Below are 19023 nucleotides of genomic sequence, written 5' to 3' on the forward strand. Positions count from 1 at the left end.
GTATTTTCATATTGCCCATATATTTCCTACAAGTTGGTGTCGAACATACACATTGCAACAAATATTTCTCGTTGGCCATTGGACAAAAAAATTGAAGCATTTCAAATTAACACCGAAGCAGTATGTGTTTATAGATAGATAGATATTTATTGGCTACGTTATATACATGAAATATTTGTAGCAAGTCAAATAGGAACATATTCACACTCGTGTTCTTGAAAAATTCATATAAATATACCCACACACACATATATACACATATATACACAAATACATACACATATACACACATATATACATGTATATAGAAACATACACTGTCGTAAAACAACTAAAACTAATACTTAAAAAATATAAAAGTCATTTCAAAAGTTCAATAGTTGGCGTACTTATATATTCGTCAATCGAATAAAAACAGTTTTGTATTAATAAATTTTTTATTGTCGCTTTAAAGTTTGCTGGTCCTAGTTTCTTAATTTCCGCTGGTAGTTTATTATATATATCCAAATCGAGCGAATTTTTTTTTGATATTCCTAGTCTAAACCTCCTATTCAATAGAGAATCGCCATGCCTAGTGTTATAATTATGGTTTGAACTATTTGTGGAAAAAGTGTGGCAATTTTTATGGATCTCTAATAAACATTGAAATATAAATATAGAGGGAACTGTCATAATTCCTAATCTTATAAAATGAGATTTGCATGAATCACTAGGACCCAATCCTACAATGATTCTGACCGCACGTTTCTGCATCACAAAAATCCTGGAAGTATGGATAGAGTTACCCCAAAGTAAAATTCCATAAGTCAGGTGGCTATGGACAAGAGAAAAGTAGGAAATCATGAGTATATCTGTGCTGACAGATCTTTTCAGTCTTCTCATGAGAAAGAGTTGACAAGCCAGCTTCTTCGAAAGAATATCAATATGATGGGACCATTTAAGTGACTGGTCTAAAGTAATACCTAATAGCTTCACAGATTGATTACTGTTAGATGAAAAATTGGAAGAAAAAATCAATTTCTGTGTTTTTGATTGGTTTTGTGTCAGACCATTCGGTATTAACCATTCATCGATCTTTTCAATCAAGGTTTCATCCTTCTGTTTCAAATTGACAAGATTCGAGTCCGAGAAATAAAATGTAGCATCATCTGCATATAAAAGCCCCTTCACAAAATTAAGGTGATCAAATAAATCATTGATATAAATAATGAATAGAAGTGGTCCTAGAACCGATCCTTGAGGTACACCACAAGTGATATCCCGAAATGAAGAGGGTACAGAGTTCAGATGAACTGTTTGACTACGCCCTGTGAGGTAAGATTTGAAAAATGTGTTTGTGAAAAATGTTTATCTTGAAGCAAATTATTTTATCGTGGTTTCTTGATGATGTCAATGAGATTGTGATGACTTCCCACAACCAGAATGGAGATTCGGATTGTACTGTCAGAAAATTTCTTGAAAAGCAAATTACTTGTAGTTTTCTATGACCGTGACTGATCGCACAACCCGCAATCCAGAATGAATTACCTACACGTGTTTGTGGACGAATATTTTTTTTAATGAAACAGTAAATAACAAAATGAAGTTTATTGGTCGGACCAAGTTATAGGCAGGGGTATTGTGCTTAAGATCACATACTTTTTTTTCAAGAAAAATATTTCAAATAAATGAAGTTATGTGATATCAGCAATTTTTTTTTATTCTTATAATCATTAGAATTACTATAGTTTTGGAACAATCAGCGTAACAAAAAATCAAAAAACGACTTTCACCTTCTCTGGAAGTAGCACCTGCTTGTAAATATATTTTCTGTGTGAGTGATAGCTGCATTTCCGTGATAGCTGTTCATCAGCATTAGTAGCTCCTGAAGGAAAAATCCCTTTGTGATTTACCTGGTACTGAGATTAATTATTGGCAACTGGTCCGTCGTCGTTACTAGATTCGTTTTCAGGAAAATGTGAGTTTTCTCAAAACCACCTATCGAATTCTTGACAGAGGCTATGTTTTTGTATGATCTTTCATGAATTTGAGCATCTTGGTGAGGTCTACGGTGCAGTCAGAATTAGTTTTCATCCAGATGACCATTTCGTAACCATTCCGTGAATCAAAAAATGGTACATCATTCCATGAGCAAAGAGTGAAAGAAAACAGAGCAGTATCACGGTATTAGCTTTGGCAAATTCGAGTGCTTCTATATTTTTGTGGCTGCAATGATCAAATATGATCAGCAAAGTCTTATTTTTCACAAAAACATTCACAAAACCTATCCACTGGTGCATTCATTTGAAAAATAAGTCACCGACCGTATATCTAACGGAGTAGCATAACTCTGAAGTGCCTGGACGAGTCAAAGTACTTGGCCATGCGTTTTTCTTTTTGGATAATTGATGCGGGAGAAACAAAATTTCAGATGACATTAGCACAAGCAATAACTGTCAAGTTCCCATCATGCTCAGCACTGCTGGCAGCTCCAAATTGTCTTTTACCTTCCGATGCAAAAACACTTGGTCGGAAGAAAAAAATCATCAATTAGGAGTAAGCCTTTTTTGGTGTACATCACTTTTCGCAGATGTTATAATTTTAACCTATTTTTGCCGCTCCTCATTTTTACCGCCCCTCAGTTTTGCCGCCCCAGGCAATTGCCGGTTTGCCCCCTCCTAGATCGGGCGCTGCCAATAGAATGCGCATAAGGTGAGACTATAGGCGGCTGCACGTGAAACCTAAAGTGCGGTAAAGACTATCGGTGCCAAAGGCAGATCCGTGCTTACATTAAGTTTAAATACAAATTTGAGATTCTGTTTTGAAAATCTGTTTGAAATCTGTTTTTCCGTTAATCAGTTGTCGCCCCCATACGAAGGACAATTCTCAGAAGTTGAGAAACTTGTGCGAACTAAGGACTAACGAGGTCTTACCTTTTAACGTGTGATTCCTAACACGGTTAGGAATTGTATGAGTAGTTATAAAACTCTCATAAAGACAATAACAATGTTTTTTTATTTTTATTGATACATAACTGAAGTAGATTAATGAATGTAGACGTTATTGAAATCTTTTATGATATCTAAGATGAATGGTAAAAATAGGTTTTATATTCGATATATTGAATATTTACTTCAACAAATGTAATATTTATTGTCCCTCGAAAAAAATCAATTTATCATAAAGCTGTTTCTTTATAGTTAGTTTGCTTTTATATAAAATGAAATCTGATATCTACATATTTTTCAGAAATAGCTCTCATTGATTCTGATATGCGGTTTGTCTCAGAAAAGTTATCTAATTGATGAATCCGCAAATTAGAAAAAATATCAACATCTACAAATTTTTTGAAACTCTGATACAGAATATTTTGTTCATTTAGATCATCCGATATTGTTTCTCCGCATAAGTGTAAGTATTATTCGATCACTTACACTTATGCGGAATGTGGAATGCTCATGGAACATTAAGCAAACACGTTCTTTTGATCTCTTTACAATGTCACTCACGCAAAATGATTTTGTGGATTTTTTTGTTTTGTTTTCTGGTGTTACTGCCTCATCTGGACGTCCACTGCGTTCTATATCATTGGTGTCTTTATGACCACATTTGAAGTCAGCAACGTTTAATTGTTGATTCTGATGGAGCGGAATGTTTATAACACTTTTCAAGAATTATAATTGTATTTTTCCCATCAAGAAGCTGTGTTAAACTAGAACACGAAGTTGTATACGATCCATTGTTTTGTAAATAACAAAAGTAGTGTCACTCTCAGCACTGTAACTCACAAACTTATGAGTGGAATATCATGGGATTTCAACAGATTTTTTTGAAGGTTGGTACAAACTGAAAAAGCAGTGAAAGCAATAAGACTAGCACCATCTAAGTGTTAGGCCAGAGATTTTTCAGCCTATGTAGTACATAAAAATCACTAACATACCGTAGATTTGAGTTTCAATAATCTTCGGATGATGCTGACGTGGTTAGCGAAACACGCGTAGAGAGATAGTTTTCTTGTTCTGGTATGGGAAAAGTGTTCTCAATAGATTTACATCAGAGGTTCCATTTCTACCTAACAAGATTTTTGTTGTATTTTGAATATAGAGACCACGTTAGGAATCACGGGTTAAAAGGTAAGACCTCTTTAGTCCTTAGCTCGCACAATTTTCTCAACTTCTGAGAGTTAAAACAGATTTTAAACAGATTTATGCATATATGAAATACATAAAACTATTGCGAAAAACATATGAACTCTCATGGAAACTCTAGTTCTATGTGGAATATATTTTTGGGAAAGTAATAGTCTACCAGAGAATATTTTGTTGATTCGAAAACTCAATTCATTATTATATCAAAATATTGTACGCATTTGTACATTATTTAGTATAATTTCTAAGGTAATTGTACAGTCACTCGTTATACTATTCTGTAACTTTCCATGGCTCTGAATATAAAAAGGTTTCATCAAATAAAATGCTTCATTTTGTTTGCACTGATATCAAAACACACTAAAATGAAACACTCAACCATTTTGATTTAGAAAACCGAACGTTGAATGACTTTCCAGAAGAAGTGAACTATATGAATACTGAATCACGACTGACACGCTTCGATTTATTTTACCATAAGTTTACCATACTTCAGTCGTTACTAGGCGATCTGAGTACTTAACCCCTGGTTTCTACTTCCACAGTTAAATGTTGATTCGGATGTGAAAACGGTCCAAAAATTAGGATATCCTCATGTTTACGGGCTCGGTCTTCGTACTACTGACATCGATTTGAGTGAATGTCTGAGAAAATCCGAGAATCGAATTTCAATATAAAGATTTGATTAAAATGGACAGGAGCATATCGTGCATATTTTTTGCCTTTGCATTCTGTCAAAAATGTTTATAATCCGGAGATCTGGCCTAATGGAGCATGCATTAATAGATATACGTTTTATAAAGAAAGTAGAAATAGAGAGCAAGATCTTCCGAATTTTTTATCACGTATTTCGAATAACCGATCAAGCTGAGAAATAATGAAAAAACCGATAACAGATAGTGATTTCCTAATGTTATCCAAAGTTTCAGTCCTTCAGTATTTTTATTTCAGTTGATTCTTCAATATATTCCTTCAGTTCATAAATAAATTTATTACATGAAGTTTGTAGCTCATTGCATGATCAGATCTTACATGATCTGATATAGATAATAATATATCAATATAACTTGAGAAGGGAACTCAGATACCTCAGCACAGATTGTCCTTGGTTATCGAGAGTCCAATAGTTATGCTAATCAAATTATACAAGAAGCTACCAAATTCGATCAAATCAATCCAGAATGGGAAAACCTTCGAAAGTAAGGTGAATGAACACCTTCTTAGGAATTCCTTTTATCCTCTGTCTGATTACTTAGCATTTGAAATGTGATATTTGTAAAATGAGTCTACAGTTAGTTGAGAATGTTTCATTCTTCTAGAGATATTCTTACTGTTGATAATATTTTCATTTTATATGTATATAATCTCATATGACTTATCCGATACATACATTTTCAAGTATATGGAAATGAAGATTATTTTGTGTCATCGGCATCGACTACATTGGTCATTAGCTTCGTGTCCTGGGTAGGTAATATTACTAACTCCCCGAGCCACCTAGGGAGTATCATGTCTATTTGCAGTCCGTCAGCCATGCAACGTTGCAGAATCATCCCTGCTTCAACTGGATAAATTTTCTCGAGAAAAGTATCCGGTCGAGGTTGAGATCACTCGATCACTTACACACGATCACTTACAAACAGGTACCTCTTTCGGAACCCTGTTTATAGAAGGGAACGGCTAGACATTCCTACATCGACTCAACATGAAACACTACTATCAAATAAATGTTGTTTGATGATACTGCATAAGACCAATAGTCTGGATTAAATGCTTACCTTCTCAGATGAACATTTTTTTTTCGAACAAGTTTGAAACTCCCATTGTATTACGGGTACTGGATATCCTGTAGCGGTACAAAATACTTTTCCAAATTCATCAGGACGATGGAATGCCTTGTCCATCTTAACCGAAACATAGGGCTTATCTGCAAAATATAGAAACTTTTACCTTTTTTTTCCATTACCAGATATGAGAAATTAGTTATCGTTATAAATCAAACTGTGTTCTTTTAGAATATCATTTCCGAAATAAAAAACTTTGATATGATAGATTTCAAGATGACTAGTCATCGCCCGAAGACAATTGTGGATACAAATAATACAAATGTCGTTAGGTAACTTGACTTGAAATCTTTTGATTTTCATTTCTTGTTGATTGTTCAATGTTAAATTGTCGCTTGTATTTTATTTTATTGTTAATTCAGTTTATTTGTTTAATATAATTGTTATTTAGCTATTCTTTTCAATTCGATTGATTCTTTCAGGGATTCTTTCAGGGATCATTTTATATAATATTAGACAATGAAAGTCCGAACTAATAAAATGTACAATGAAACATTGTCAACCATCTTCAAACTGAAATATGATGATTTGTGACTGCCATTTCCATTTTGAAGTTTACCTCTGATTTAATTGAGAACATCATTACTATGACTACGCTTTGATTTTAGTGCCGGTGCCGGTGGCAGTATAAGTATATTGGTCACGTAAAAAAGTATGTTTCATTCCAAGAAAAATAGTTTGATGTGGCTGGCATAGTGGCCAGTCTTGATGCTTTCTACACAAAACATCACTTTCTCTTCTGATAAGACAAAATATTCGATAACTGGTGAGTGATATTTTTGACGTTTATTTTCTATTTAAACTATGATGACCATACTAACAACTATACTCCATTGTCATCATGCATTTCAGATATTTGTGGAGTATACTTTAGTAAAAAAATAATGTATTTTATTTCAAGAAATAGTTTTGAATGACTCGCATGGCTATCACTTTCCCTAATGAACCGTCCATGAATCTTTGTGCTTGCCACACAAAACTTTATGAGAAAAACATAAATGCTTTTTTGAGATAGAAAATATCACTTCATGGAATTTTGTTTATCTTTGAGCATGACTTATGATATCAATGAATTGATGGTTGTTGCCGTTAATATCAGGTGAGAGATCATCATGAAAAATGACAAATGAAACTTTCTATGTTATATTTGTACTTTTATTTGTAACTAACGTTACTGCAATTTCGTTCTATAAGGACATTTTCCTTTGCAATGGTTATGCTTATGAATTTCCAAAGATTCCAAATAATTAAGTTTCCAACCTTTGCTTGCATAATGCAAAATTTCTGTATCGTTTAGATTCGGGAACTTGTGGTTGCATTCAAAGGAATGGTTTGAAAACGTAGAATCACTTTCACCTAGTGTGAAGGACCTTCCATGTTCACTCAGCATACCATTTTGGGAAATTTCGGCCACATTGTCCCACATAAACGGTATTACACTCCGGATACTTGAGTTTATAAACTCCAGATTTCCCCATCTTGTTCACTTCATCTTTGCCATTGAAAAGGAAATAAGATAACCTGGCATGTGGTCTGAATGCCACTTCCAAATTGTATTTTTTTGAAAAAACCCGCAATTGTCTCTGTTCTATCACCAAAATATGTTAGAGCTACAAATTTTGAGGCTTCGTTTCTTGACTAACTTATTAATTGTTTTTGCGTTGAAACCATTATTATGGTCTATCTCTGTAAGTATATCAACTTCCCTAGCTAGATTGTTAGAAGACAAAGGCAGTGAGAATGCTCTGTGCAACATTGAATTGTAGGCTGCTAATTTATGACTGTCTGGGTGGAAAGCATCACTATGGGCTCACCTCTCATTCACTTATAGAAGACATATTTATGAACAGCTTGAAGACCACTATGGTGAATTCCGACCTGGGTAAAAAACATATTAATTTTTGGTACAGATATGGAGATGATAATTTCGTCTGTTTCAGAGGTACTATACGACAGCTCAATTAATTTATGACATTCATGAATAATCTCGAGAGCAATATTCAGTTTACACTCGAAAGAGGAACAGATACATTTCTTAGACCTTACCATTACACTCAATCAGAATAAATTCGAGTTCAATGTTTTCAGAAAACCTAGCTATAAAAGACTCAACAATCCCAAGTGATTTCAAGTGATTTCCAAAGGTAAAAATGAAACGACGTTTTCAAACCATTCCTTGAAATGCAACCACAAGTTCCCGAATCTAAACGATACGGGAATTTTGCACTATGCAAGAAAGGGTTGCAATCTCAACTATTTGGAATCCTTGGAAATTCACAAGCATAAACATTGTGGGTGCAATCTGTTGAATGATCAAATCGATTCAGTTTACTCACCGGTTTTCAAATTAGCATATCCACATTGTCACTAGTACACAAAATTCAGGTACTCAATCAAGCTGAGTACCCCTATTATTACCTAAAGTAGTGTTATATGAGGGCCAATGTAATCAATCATTGTTAGTTTAGTGTATAAGTTTGAAATTGTCCATATAGGACGAAACTGCAGTGACGTTACTTACAAATAAAAGTGGTAAGAAACATAGAAAGTTTCAATTCTATTTTCTTCCTTATTATGTCCTTTCTGTATAATTATTTTGATTTCCCTATCAAGATCTTCAGCAGATGAAGGAAACGAGAATGCTCTGTGCAACATTGAATTGTAAGCTGCTAATATATGACTATTGCGATGGAAAGAATCACTTGGGATTGCATTGTCTGTATAGCTCGGTTTTCTGAATACATTGAACTCAAAATCATTCTAATTATATATAATGGTCTGGTCTATGAAATAAATCTGTTCTCTCTCCGTTCTCTCTAGCTCTGTTTTGAGTATGAATTGTATGTTTCTATTGAGATTATTGATGGATGTCATAAATTGGTTCAGCTGTTGTATAGTACCTCTGAAACAAGTAAAAATATCGTTCACATATCTGTTCCAAAAATGAATATATTTTTTACCTAGGTCGAAATTTACTAAGGTGGTCTCCAAGCTGTTCATAAATATGTCTGCTGGAAGTGGACTGAGGGGTGAGCCCATTGGTGAACCTGAATCTAGCTTATAAAATTTATTGTTGAACTGTAAGTAACTCTGATTCAGGCATACATCGAAATTTCAAAAAAAGTGACCAAACCTCGCCAAAGCATTCAATTTCAGTTTCATTCTATGTAAAGGGTATGTTCTCCAACGTACCGTATAATAAATGTAAGCCTCTCATTTCATATACAGGGTGTAACTGAATATGTGTAAAACATTTAAGGAGGTGATTCCTCATCGAAAAGAAGATAGGATCTTTAATACAAAAAACTTCATTGGAGCATCACTTGTTAAGATACAGCCCCTTAAAGGGGATAGATAAAATTTGTGTAAGAATTTTTTTCACAAGCACTGAAAAAGTTACAATATTGAAATTACCCTGACGTTTTGTAGTACCAAAAAGACACTTAGCCAGAAACTTATTTTGTTTACCCCATGGTTGTAAAGGGTGGAAAACGCAACACCTAAAATGTATTTCCAATGTAATTTTTTGTCTTATTATTTGTTTACCATTTGAATATTCATTTCCGATAGCCTGTTTCATTCTAAACAAAAAATGTTTCCTATATTTTTTGCCCAAAATAAACCAGTTCGCTGCAAAAAATTATTTTCCAAAGAACTACAGAGATACATCGTCATGAATGTGAACTGGATTTATTGTTATTTTGTAGTTAGTACCTGCATTAAACGATTAAAGGGTGATAAACAAAACTAATTTATTAATAACAAAACACACAATATGTAGAAATCATAGTAAATGTTCAATATCTCTACCTTCAGACATTACGCATGCGTCTAGACGTCGGCGCATTGAGCCACGTATTCGCTCAAATATTCCTGTAGCACAAGTGTCAAAATTACTTTTTTTGAGCTCAATTTCTTTTTCCAAAAAGCTGACTTAATTGGACCTTCATTAATGTAATTCTTCATATATGTGAATTTGTATATGCGATGTGATATTCAGAATAGTATGGCTTCAAATTATTATAACTATTTTTTGTTTCAGTAGAATGAGATAGCGGACACTGATTGGGTTTCTTTTTGTATCAACTCACTGCTGACAATGGAAAAAAAAAATAATGATAACAATAATGCTTAGTATTAACTTACCCGTAACGTTCAAAAAGAACATCAGTGTTTGGTTATGGTACTCATTACTCGCAACTAATCTGTAAGATCCGAAGTCACTTAAATTTATATTTCGTATTGTGAACTCAGTTGAATTCTTGTCTTCATTCACCAAGAACGTATATTTTTTCCTGCTATTATTTCGATATCTGGCATCTGGTAAAACCTCCATCTCATTATTGGTGATCCTAAAAGACAGCGAAAACCAAAGTGGAAACTGTTCAGTTGTGAAAATCATAGTTATCTCAAACAACTCAAATACTCATGATATGAATATATAATAAACAGAGAGGTCCACCCAATGCGTTCCACACATGAGGCATGACAGCCAGAGAAAGAACTTTTTGAAAAAATCTGAAAATATGACTAGTTTGTTCGTGAAAAATACATGGTTTGACCTTAAATGTAATCTGAAACCTTCAATTCCCTAACCAGGATGTCATCCTTTGAACGTTTAAAAAGCGTAATGTATATATTGAACACTATCTCATTGAAAGGGCTTTGAATTGCTAACAATGTGTTTTTTTGATTCAACGTAGAATTGATTCTACCTATTGACTGATAGTTCAGTTCATCACAGTCATTTCGCCTTCATCATAAATTATATTTGAGGTGCTCCTCCTGCCACTTAGAGTGGGGAGATTAGACATGTACGCAGGAGAACTACGAAATGAGCGTACTCAATTACACATCATACGACAGAAAAATTCAAAAGTAATTTTGAGTGCAGTGCATTCACATATTGAATGAATACAGTATATTTTTCGAAGTCTCTTTGAACATGCCGTATCATTCTGCATTGTGATGTAGTTTAGTCTGTTTTGAACCCTACATATAAATATATATGTTCGTGTTCTGTATCTAATATAATAATATTACATTAAGTATGATACCTGTGATAACCTTGTTATTCATACATCTGTGACCATTTATATTCTTATATTCTTAACCAATATTAATGACACTGTCTCATGATTTTCTACTATTTCTATGTCTACTGTAATTGACATGTTCTACACCTGTAGGTGTTTTATTACAAAGAACTCATGAAAGATATCTATTTATCTATCTAAACATATTTTGAAAGAAATATGAAAGAAAAATATTGAATTATATTCACTATCATAATGGACAGTTAGTGGATTTTTTCATTTCACTTCTTTAACCTGCAACAATTGCGTGGTTTAGCCTAGTACCACTGAAGAGACCCTTGATGGGTTGAAACAGTACTGCCTGATATTGAATATTTCTGTTTAATCATCTATTCTTTGGAAATATACTCATTTCAACATAACATTTCATTAAAATTTTATTATCACTAAGAAAAAGTCTCAGTATCTATCTATGAAAAAATATATTTCTTGTTGTGGTCTGACAAATGTCAATGATGAATTTCTCCCCATTTATACAAACTGAACATATTTCTTCTCAGAATGTTCCTATTGAAGTGGTCGATATAGTACCATAATATACACTCAGTGAATGTCATGATTTCCAAACTCCAGAGATTTTATATTGAATAATTATTACTTTATCATTAGTGATAAACTCCTCTGAGTTACCTGAATTGCCATATTTATCACTTCGTTCTGCAACTTCTATTTTCCAATGATTTTCCAAATGAATCATAATTCCGTGAAATCCTATCAATATGTTGAAAATGAAATTGAAATTCAATACCACTCTTCAATTATATAAAAGTACAACAGCAGATAAAAGCCCTCATGCTTCATAAAAAATTCAATTTCAACCAGCACGTGTAGAATTCTAGAAAAATTCGAAGATATTTGTCATCAAATTTTCAAGGTATATTTGGGATATATCATCGAGCTCCAAATACGAACATTAGTAGAGTCAGGCTAATTCTTTAAGGATTGAGTATAGTAATGCATATGTGATTCAGCTACCACTGATGATACATATGGCGGGTCGAAACAGTACTGTCTGGTGTTGAATCATAAATGTGTTGTGTTTGAGCTCTAGTTGGCTACTATTAGTGGATACCTAATGAAACTGTGTGATCAGACATTGATTTTATTACAGATGATGGAATCTTATGAACAAAATCTCTCATTCAAAAAAAAAGTACAGTACGGTACACTCGAACATTCACTTCTCACAATTGATATCGTATGAGGATTTTGTAGTGAAAACTATCAACAAGCAATCTTATCGGAGATAGAAGAACTTTGACATACGATAAGACGGTAGTACAGGTGCTTGCTTCCGATTCACGTTGTGGGTTGTTTTGGATTCCTTTGAAAATGCCTACTCCTAATGATATCACGCTGTGTTCAAGTTGATGTCAAACTTTGATAAAAACTTCGACAAATCTCAGGAAACGTTAGAACACATACAGAGCGATCTCTCTACCGTCAATCACAAATTATCCACACTTGAACAGGAAAAAACGATATTGGACGGGAAAATAATTCAACTAGACGACCGAATTCGCAGAAATAACTTGCTCGTATTTGGCCTTCAAGTAGAAGATCCAGTGGACTCACTCTCTTATCTGAGCATCATATTGGAAATAGAACTCAATTTGTCCCACGTCGACAATATCTATTACTTTCCGGTTAAAAGTGGTGCGAAAATTCTCAAAATTGAATTATTGGCCTACTGGAAAAAGTTGGAAATCTTCCGCAACATCAATAAATTGAAAGGAACGCATATTTTTGTAGCAAATGATTTGAGTCCACAGGATCAAATCAACATTTTTTGGTTGGATGGAAGAGAAAGGTCTGCTCATGTTGCGATTTCTCCGTAGCATGGTCAGAAATTGAATCCTGCGATTTGATAGGAGGTTATATTTTTGTTTATATATATATATATATATATATATATATATATATATATATATATATATATATATATATATATATATATATATTTATTTCTTTGTATTTTGTTTCCTATCAATAAAAGCAATTATTATTATTATTATTTAAATATACCAGTTATATATAAAGAATATTGAACAGCATAATGTTGCTTCGACTGATTTCTAAATTTGAAATCGTAAAAAAAGGAATTCCGATATATTTTATTTTTTGCGAATATCCCAAAAATGGCATGATCTAAAAAAATTGTTTTTTTTGAAAGGTAAATTTTATTGAAAGAAAATGAGGTTTAGGGTTTTGGCCATTTTGCTTATCATCTTTATCCAAAAAATGTGTAAAACTTCTAAAAATATGGCACCTTCATTGTAAGGTTTGTCTATCTACTAGTCTTGTTAACCCAATTATTTTTTGTATCAATTCTTTCAAAACCTTTTTCTCTGTTGACCAGCTGTTTTTGAAAATGATAATCACTTTCGTACTGATATACCAGTACCAGTGAAATATCTGAACTCCAAAACTTTAAGAAATTCTGGGCACTATCTCAAGAACAGTTGTCGAAATATGAATACGAAACCAATCAATATGTTTTAATAGCTTACCATGTGTATGTTGGAGTAGGATGTCCCCATACATTTACCGTGCAGACGATGGAGTCTTTACCAGCATATGTTTGTTGATATTCAGAGCAATTCAGTCTTTCCAAAGAAATTTCACTCTCTCCATGATCTGTAAATGTAAGATGAAAGCATCATCAGAAATGAAAAACTGTATCAGACATCTTGGTTAGGGAAACGTTCGTCGAGGCAGAATGTTGTTGTATTGGCGTAAAAAGGGGTGTTTTCAATAGACTCATGTTTATGTATATATTTGAAAGCTATTGAGTGGAAGTAAGTTATTGCTTCATTGGAGAAAATGAACTTCGCTCTTTATTTTCCAACTTTATTCAAAAAACATTCTTCATTATAGATGTACTGTACGTGAAAAATAATAAAGACGTATTTTTTCGTACCGAAGTATGCGCTGGTCAGGCCCTATCCCCCGAAGCCAGTGATCATTGGGTATTATTATTATCATTTTTTTTCATTTTAGTGGGCGCTGGTCAGGCCCTATTCCCCGAAGCCCCGATACATTCGGGAGAGCGCGCCAGCATCATCAACCAATGACCACTCCTCACAACCGTGGGGTAAGTGATCATTGGGTCCGATAATCATGAACCCTGAGCAAGCGCAGTGAGCCAAGAATGACAGCCTTCTGCATCTGTACGGCTGCGATTTCTGTCTTAGTGCGGCAAGCCGGTATGATTTTGACTATATCAGGCTTATAAGCTTGTATGAGCCTGAGGGTGGGGAACGAATAGTTACAATAAATTTGGCACTTCTAGTTCCCCGCAACAGATTCAATATCCCCAGGAGCGAAGGGCAACACCAGTGTCATGTCAATACCGTAAGAATGACGTAGATGGTAATATAACACTCTTAGGGCAGCGTTATGTCGATGGATATAGGTCGAGACCGCATATGCTGGACATGCTGATAGCAAGTGCATTAGGGTCTCGGGCGCCTCGCGGCAAGCCCTGCACTTTGTGCCAGCAACCTCTATACCCATCATGCGACTGCGGTAGACTAATGTGTTGAAGACACCATCCTGGCAAGCCATGACGAACCCCTCAGTTTCTGACTTCAGCCCACTCCACCTGAGGAAAGCAAACGTCAGGCGCTTTGATGAGCCAAGGTCTCCAATGATATTGAAGGAGACCCCATGCATTGGCTTATCCTTGTTTTTCCGCAGGAGTGAGGTGATCTCTGCGGCTTTTATATGAGCTTTTTGCTGAACGGGTTCCAACTCGGTGACAGAGTTGTGGTCACCTCGTTCAGTGTCGAAAACTATACCGAGTTCATCAGCTGCTCGGGCAGCTGTCCTAAAGAGAAATGCTCCAATTCCTGCTTTCTCATGGTCACGGACCATGCAGAGAAGGGTATCCGAACTGCTGACGACTTTACAGGATGTATCCAGTACCATTCTATCATGTAGACACTCCAAACCCAAAAATCCACGGCCTTCCTGTTATCGGGGGAAGTACAACCGTGGAACTGACGATTTGGGATGCAAACTCCTATTGAGATGCATCATTTTTCGGGTCTTTACGTCGAGTTGATACAGCTCCTCCCGAGAACACTTCACTACTCCAAACGAGTAGAGTAAGATTGGAACGGCAAGCATATTTGTTGCAGCAACTTTGTTCTTCCCCGACAGTTCTGATGACCAGATTTGTCGAAGTTTGATACAATACGGTTGATACTTGCCGCGGAGAGAGTTCTTCACTGCTGCTACCTCTTGTGATTGGCGTTGTTCCACCACGAGGAAAGTATACGTCTCTCCGGCATCCAGATGGTGTAGGATGCTCACATCTACGAGCTGTACATCCTCTCCGTAGTCCCCGTATCGTCCTCTTTTGAGATGGACCATTGCACATTTGTCTATCCCGAATTTCATACCGATAGCATGCGTGTACTCTTCCAACACTCTCAAGGACTGATGAAGATCTTTCTCTCCAGAGACATGAAGTTTAAGATCATCCATATAAAATAAATGGGTGACCTTGCCTCCGGTTTTCGGGGGTGCCACAGTTATAAGCTCGAGTATTTCTGAGCGCAACGGATAATGGCAATAGTGAGATGCAGAAGAGAAGGGAACTGAGGAAATCGCTTCGAAATACACCCGTTCTGAAAGTGACCCACCCTGTTTGGACTCTGGCTTGACCGGATGTAATGGTGAAGCGAGGCATCTGAGCAAATGCAAGATGATCTCATGCGATATTGTATCAAATGCTTCACGGTAATCGATCCAGGCCATGGAGAGGTTGCGCATATATTGTATAGAGTCCAATATCATCATTATTATAATTTTTTTTTCATCGTAGTGTGCGCTGGTCAGGCCCTTTCCCCCGAAGCCTCGATACATTCGGGAGGGCGCGCCAGTATTATCAACCAATGACCACTCCCACACCGTGGGGTAAGTGATCATTGGGTCCAAGAATCGTGTGCCCTAAACAAGCGTAGTGAGCCAAAAATGATAGCCTCCTGCATCTGTGCGGCTAAGATTTTTGCCTTAGTGCGGCAAGCCGGTATGATTTTAAGATTCGAAAGTAGAGAGGACCAAGGACTCTAATAATCAGAAAAACCATCTTCACAAAGTGATTTGGATAGAGTCTGCGGAGTTCGAAGAAAAAATCTCAATATTTTATCCGTTTTTTTCCCTCTTTTCGGAAGATATTCGTCTCGCCAGGAGCTGAAAACTCCATAACAAATATCGTCTTGCTCTGGTGGTCGAGAAGGACTACATTAGGCTCACTAACTTGTATGAGCCTGAGGGTGGGGAACGAAAAGTTCCAATAAATTTGGCACTTCTCGTACTCCACAACGGATTCAATATCTCCCGCGTAGGGCAACAGCGGTGTCTTGTCAATACCGTGAGAGTGCCGTTGATGGTAATATAGCACTCTTAGCACACCTTCTGAAAGTTACCCACCCTGTTTGGACTCTGGCTTGACCAGATATTATGGAGAAGCGAGTTCGCCAGAGTGGTATCAGTTGTTCAATGCATCCCACTATTTTGTCAGGTACCGCAAGGCATCTGAGCCTTTCTTAGAGTCCTGCGTTACACATCTTTCGATGAGCAGGTTCTCTTCACATCCAGCGACTCCTTTCTTCGACCCTCTTTGCTCATATATCCGTTCGAACACTCAGTCAACTGCGGTGAGTATTCGTGTGTAAAAGATGCTTGTGAACAACTTATAACTCGAATTCAAGCATGTTATCGGTCTGTAATTCTCAGGAATCGACAAATCTCCGCTTTTGGGAATAAGAACGGTCCGCTCCTCGACAAACCAATCTGGAATCGGCTGCTCTCCGTCCAGTCATGAGTTGAAAACTCTGGCCAGATGGCGGTGGATACTTCCACCAATAAGTGTTCAGCCCATCTGATACTGGAGCAGCAAAGTTTTTGGAACACACAAGGGCCCTTTGAACGTCATCCGATGTTATCGGGTTGCGCAGTTCATTGAGTTCAGGCTGTCGAAGCTCTCTGTTGAAAGCTTCGAACTGCGCTAGGGCTGGAGTGTCTAAGTTGAGTGGCTGCAGGTGTTCATAGCTATCCTTCCAGAAGGATTCCACCTGATCAGCGGTCGGCAGATTATCCACAGCACGTGGATGCACTTGGATCAAGCGAGAAGGTTTCTCGCGGAACCTACGATTTTCCGCGATACTTCTCGCTCGCCTCACTAGTGATTTCTTAGCAGCCACTAGCATTCGTATCCTATCAAAGAAGTGCTGTTTAGTGGTCAGCAGCACGCCTTAACTTAAATCGTGATGATAACGTCGGAGAACTCCAATAATCAGAACAATCATCTCAACACAGTGATCTGGATAGAGTCTGTGGAGCTCGAAGAGAAAATATCGCACCTTGTGTCAGGAACTTCCATACCCATTACGTGACTGCGACAGACAAAGGTGTTATAGACAACTTTCGCTGAACGGATTCTAACTCGGTGATAGAATTGCGATCACCTCGTTCAGTCTCGAAAATTTAACCAAGTACACCAGCCGCTCAGGTATTTGCGCTAAAAAGGAAGGCTTCAATTTCTACTCTCGGTTGCGGACTTTACAGAGAAGGGGAGCCGAAATCCAGATCCTCATATGCTCGATACAAAACCATTTTGTCATGTAGATACTCCAAACTTAAAAGTTCATATCCTTTCTGTTGTAGGGGAAAGTACAACCGGGTCTTGATACAGCTCGTCACGAGTCCACCTCACTACTCCAAACGGGTAGAGTGAGATTGGAACAATGAGCATATTCGTAGCAACTTTGTTCTTTCCCGACAGTTCCGTTGACCAAACTTGTCGGACCTCATGCTAACACTTACCATGAAGAGAATTCTTTACTGCTGTTACCTCTTGCGAGTCATGTTGTTTCCGTGGTGAGTATATTATTATTATTTTCCTGGTCGGGCCTTATTTCCCGAAGCCACGATACATTCATAAGAGAGCGTCTGCATTATCAACCAATGACCACTCACCACATCTTGGGGTATGTGATCATTGGGTTTGAGAAACATGTGCCCAAAGCAAGCACAGTGAGCCAAAAATGACAGCCTTTTGCATTATTATTATTACCCTGCAGATCCGGCAAATCGAACCTCGATAACAATTCTTCTGCATCATATTTTTTTAGAATTCAGTTCAAACATGAAGCATCGCATACCAGAGGAGACATGTGTAAGTTTGTTTTTTTGTCGCCCGAAATAAAGATAATGATATCACGTCTATATTGAACCGCTCATCATCAATTCTCAATTTTGGAAAAAATACTTTCCTTATTTTGAGGGTTCTTCGGCTCAACTCCATCAAATACATTCCTGATTGTGATGTTATTCACTAACACACAAGTACTAATTCAAATATTTCAATGATCTGTACAATTCCAGACATGTGACACTTTTTTCACTTCGTCCGTTCACATTTCTGCTCTTGGGCATAATAATCGAATCATTTTCTCAAGTTAGAGTAGAGTTTGGTGGTCTAGTGGTAAATAATCTATATTCTGATGTGGTTCTTCTCCAGATGCTGTATCTGGTGGGAATATATTTACGCAAGTCAGTACGTTCTCTTTCGTCCAATTTCAAAAGATTGAGGAAGGGGGATTTCAGGTACATATAGATGCATTCGCTTCGCATTTGTTTGGATGTTCTTTTAATATTAACGTTCTAGTTGAGCGGTATGCTCTTTTCCCATGAAGATTACATTAGTTTATAATGAATTGTGTGTGAGATAAAGTCTCTTCATTCTTACATTTGTCGCGTCTATGCAACAACAAAGGAATTTTTCGTCACCTCAATGGAAAAAAACTGCAAAGAAAAACTAGAGTGCTAAACTGGCAAATCAGACTATAGATCTCTCTCCCACTCATTCGGAATAACACGGCTTGTAGACGGTGTTTAAAGTTATGTAAGTCATTTGATGATTAAATCTTGATATATACGATATTT

General features: G+C 36.3%; 1 protein-coding gene across 1 annotated transcript in view; it reads right to left on the reverse strand.

Annotated features, from left to right (window-relative positions):
• The window catches only part of LOC111517850 (vascular endothelial growth factor receptor 1), a 132744-nt gene that overhangs the window by 62846 nt on the left and 50875 nt on the right, over nt 1–19023 (reverse strand). The window contains exons 8-10 of the mRNA XM_074185294.1: nt 13578–13704; nt 10118–10323; nt 5906–6054 (exon numbers count right to left, since the gene is read on the reverse strand). Of these exons, the coding sequence (XP_074041395.1) occupies nt 5906–6054; nt 10118–10323; nt 13578–13704 (482 nt within the window). The remainder of the gene's footprint in view (nt 1–5905; nt 6055–10117; nt 10324–13577; nt 13705–19023) is intronic.

The sequence above is a fragment of the Leptinotarsa decemlineata genome, unplaced genomic scaffold (genome assembly GCF_025532065.1).
Source record: "Leptinotarsa decemlineata unplaced genomic scaffold, Ldec_3_MD MMD2_tig00026369_RagTag_RagTag, whole genome shotgun sequence".
NCBI lineage: Eukaryota > Metazoa > Arthropoda > Insecta > Coleoptera > Chrysomelidae > Leptinotarsa > Leptinotarsa decemlineata.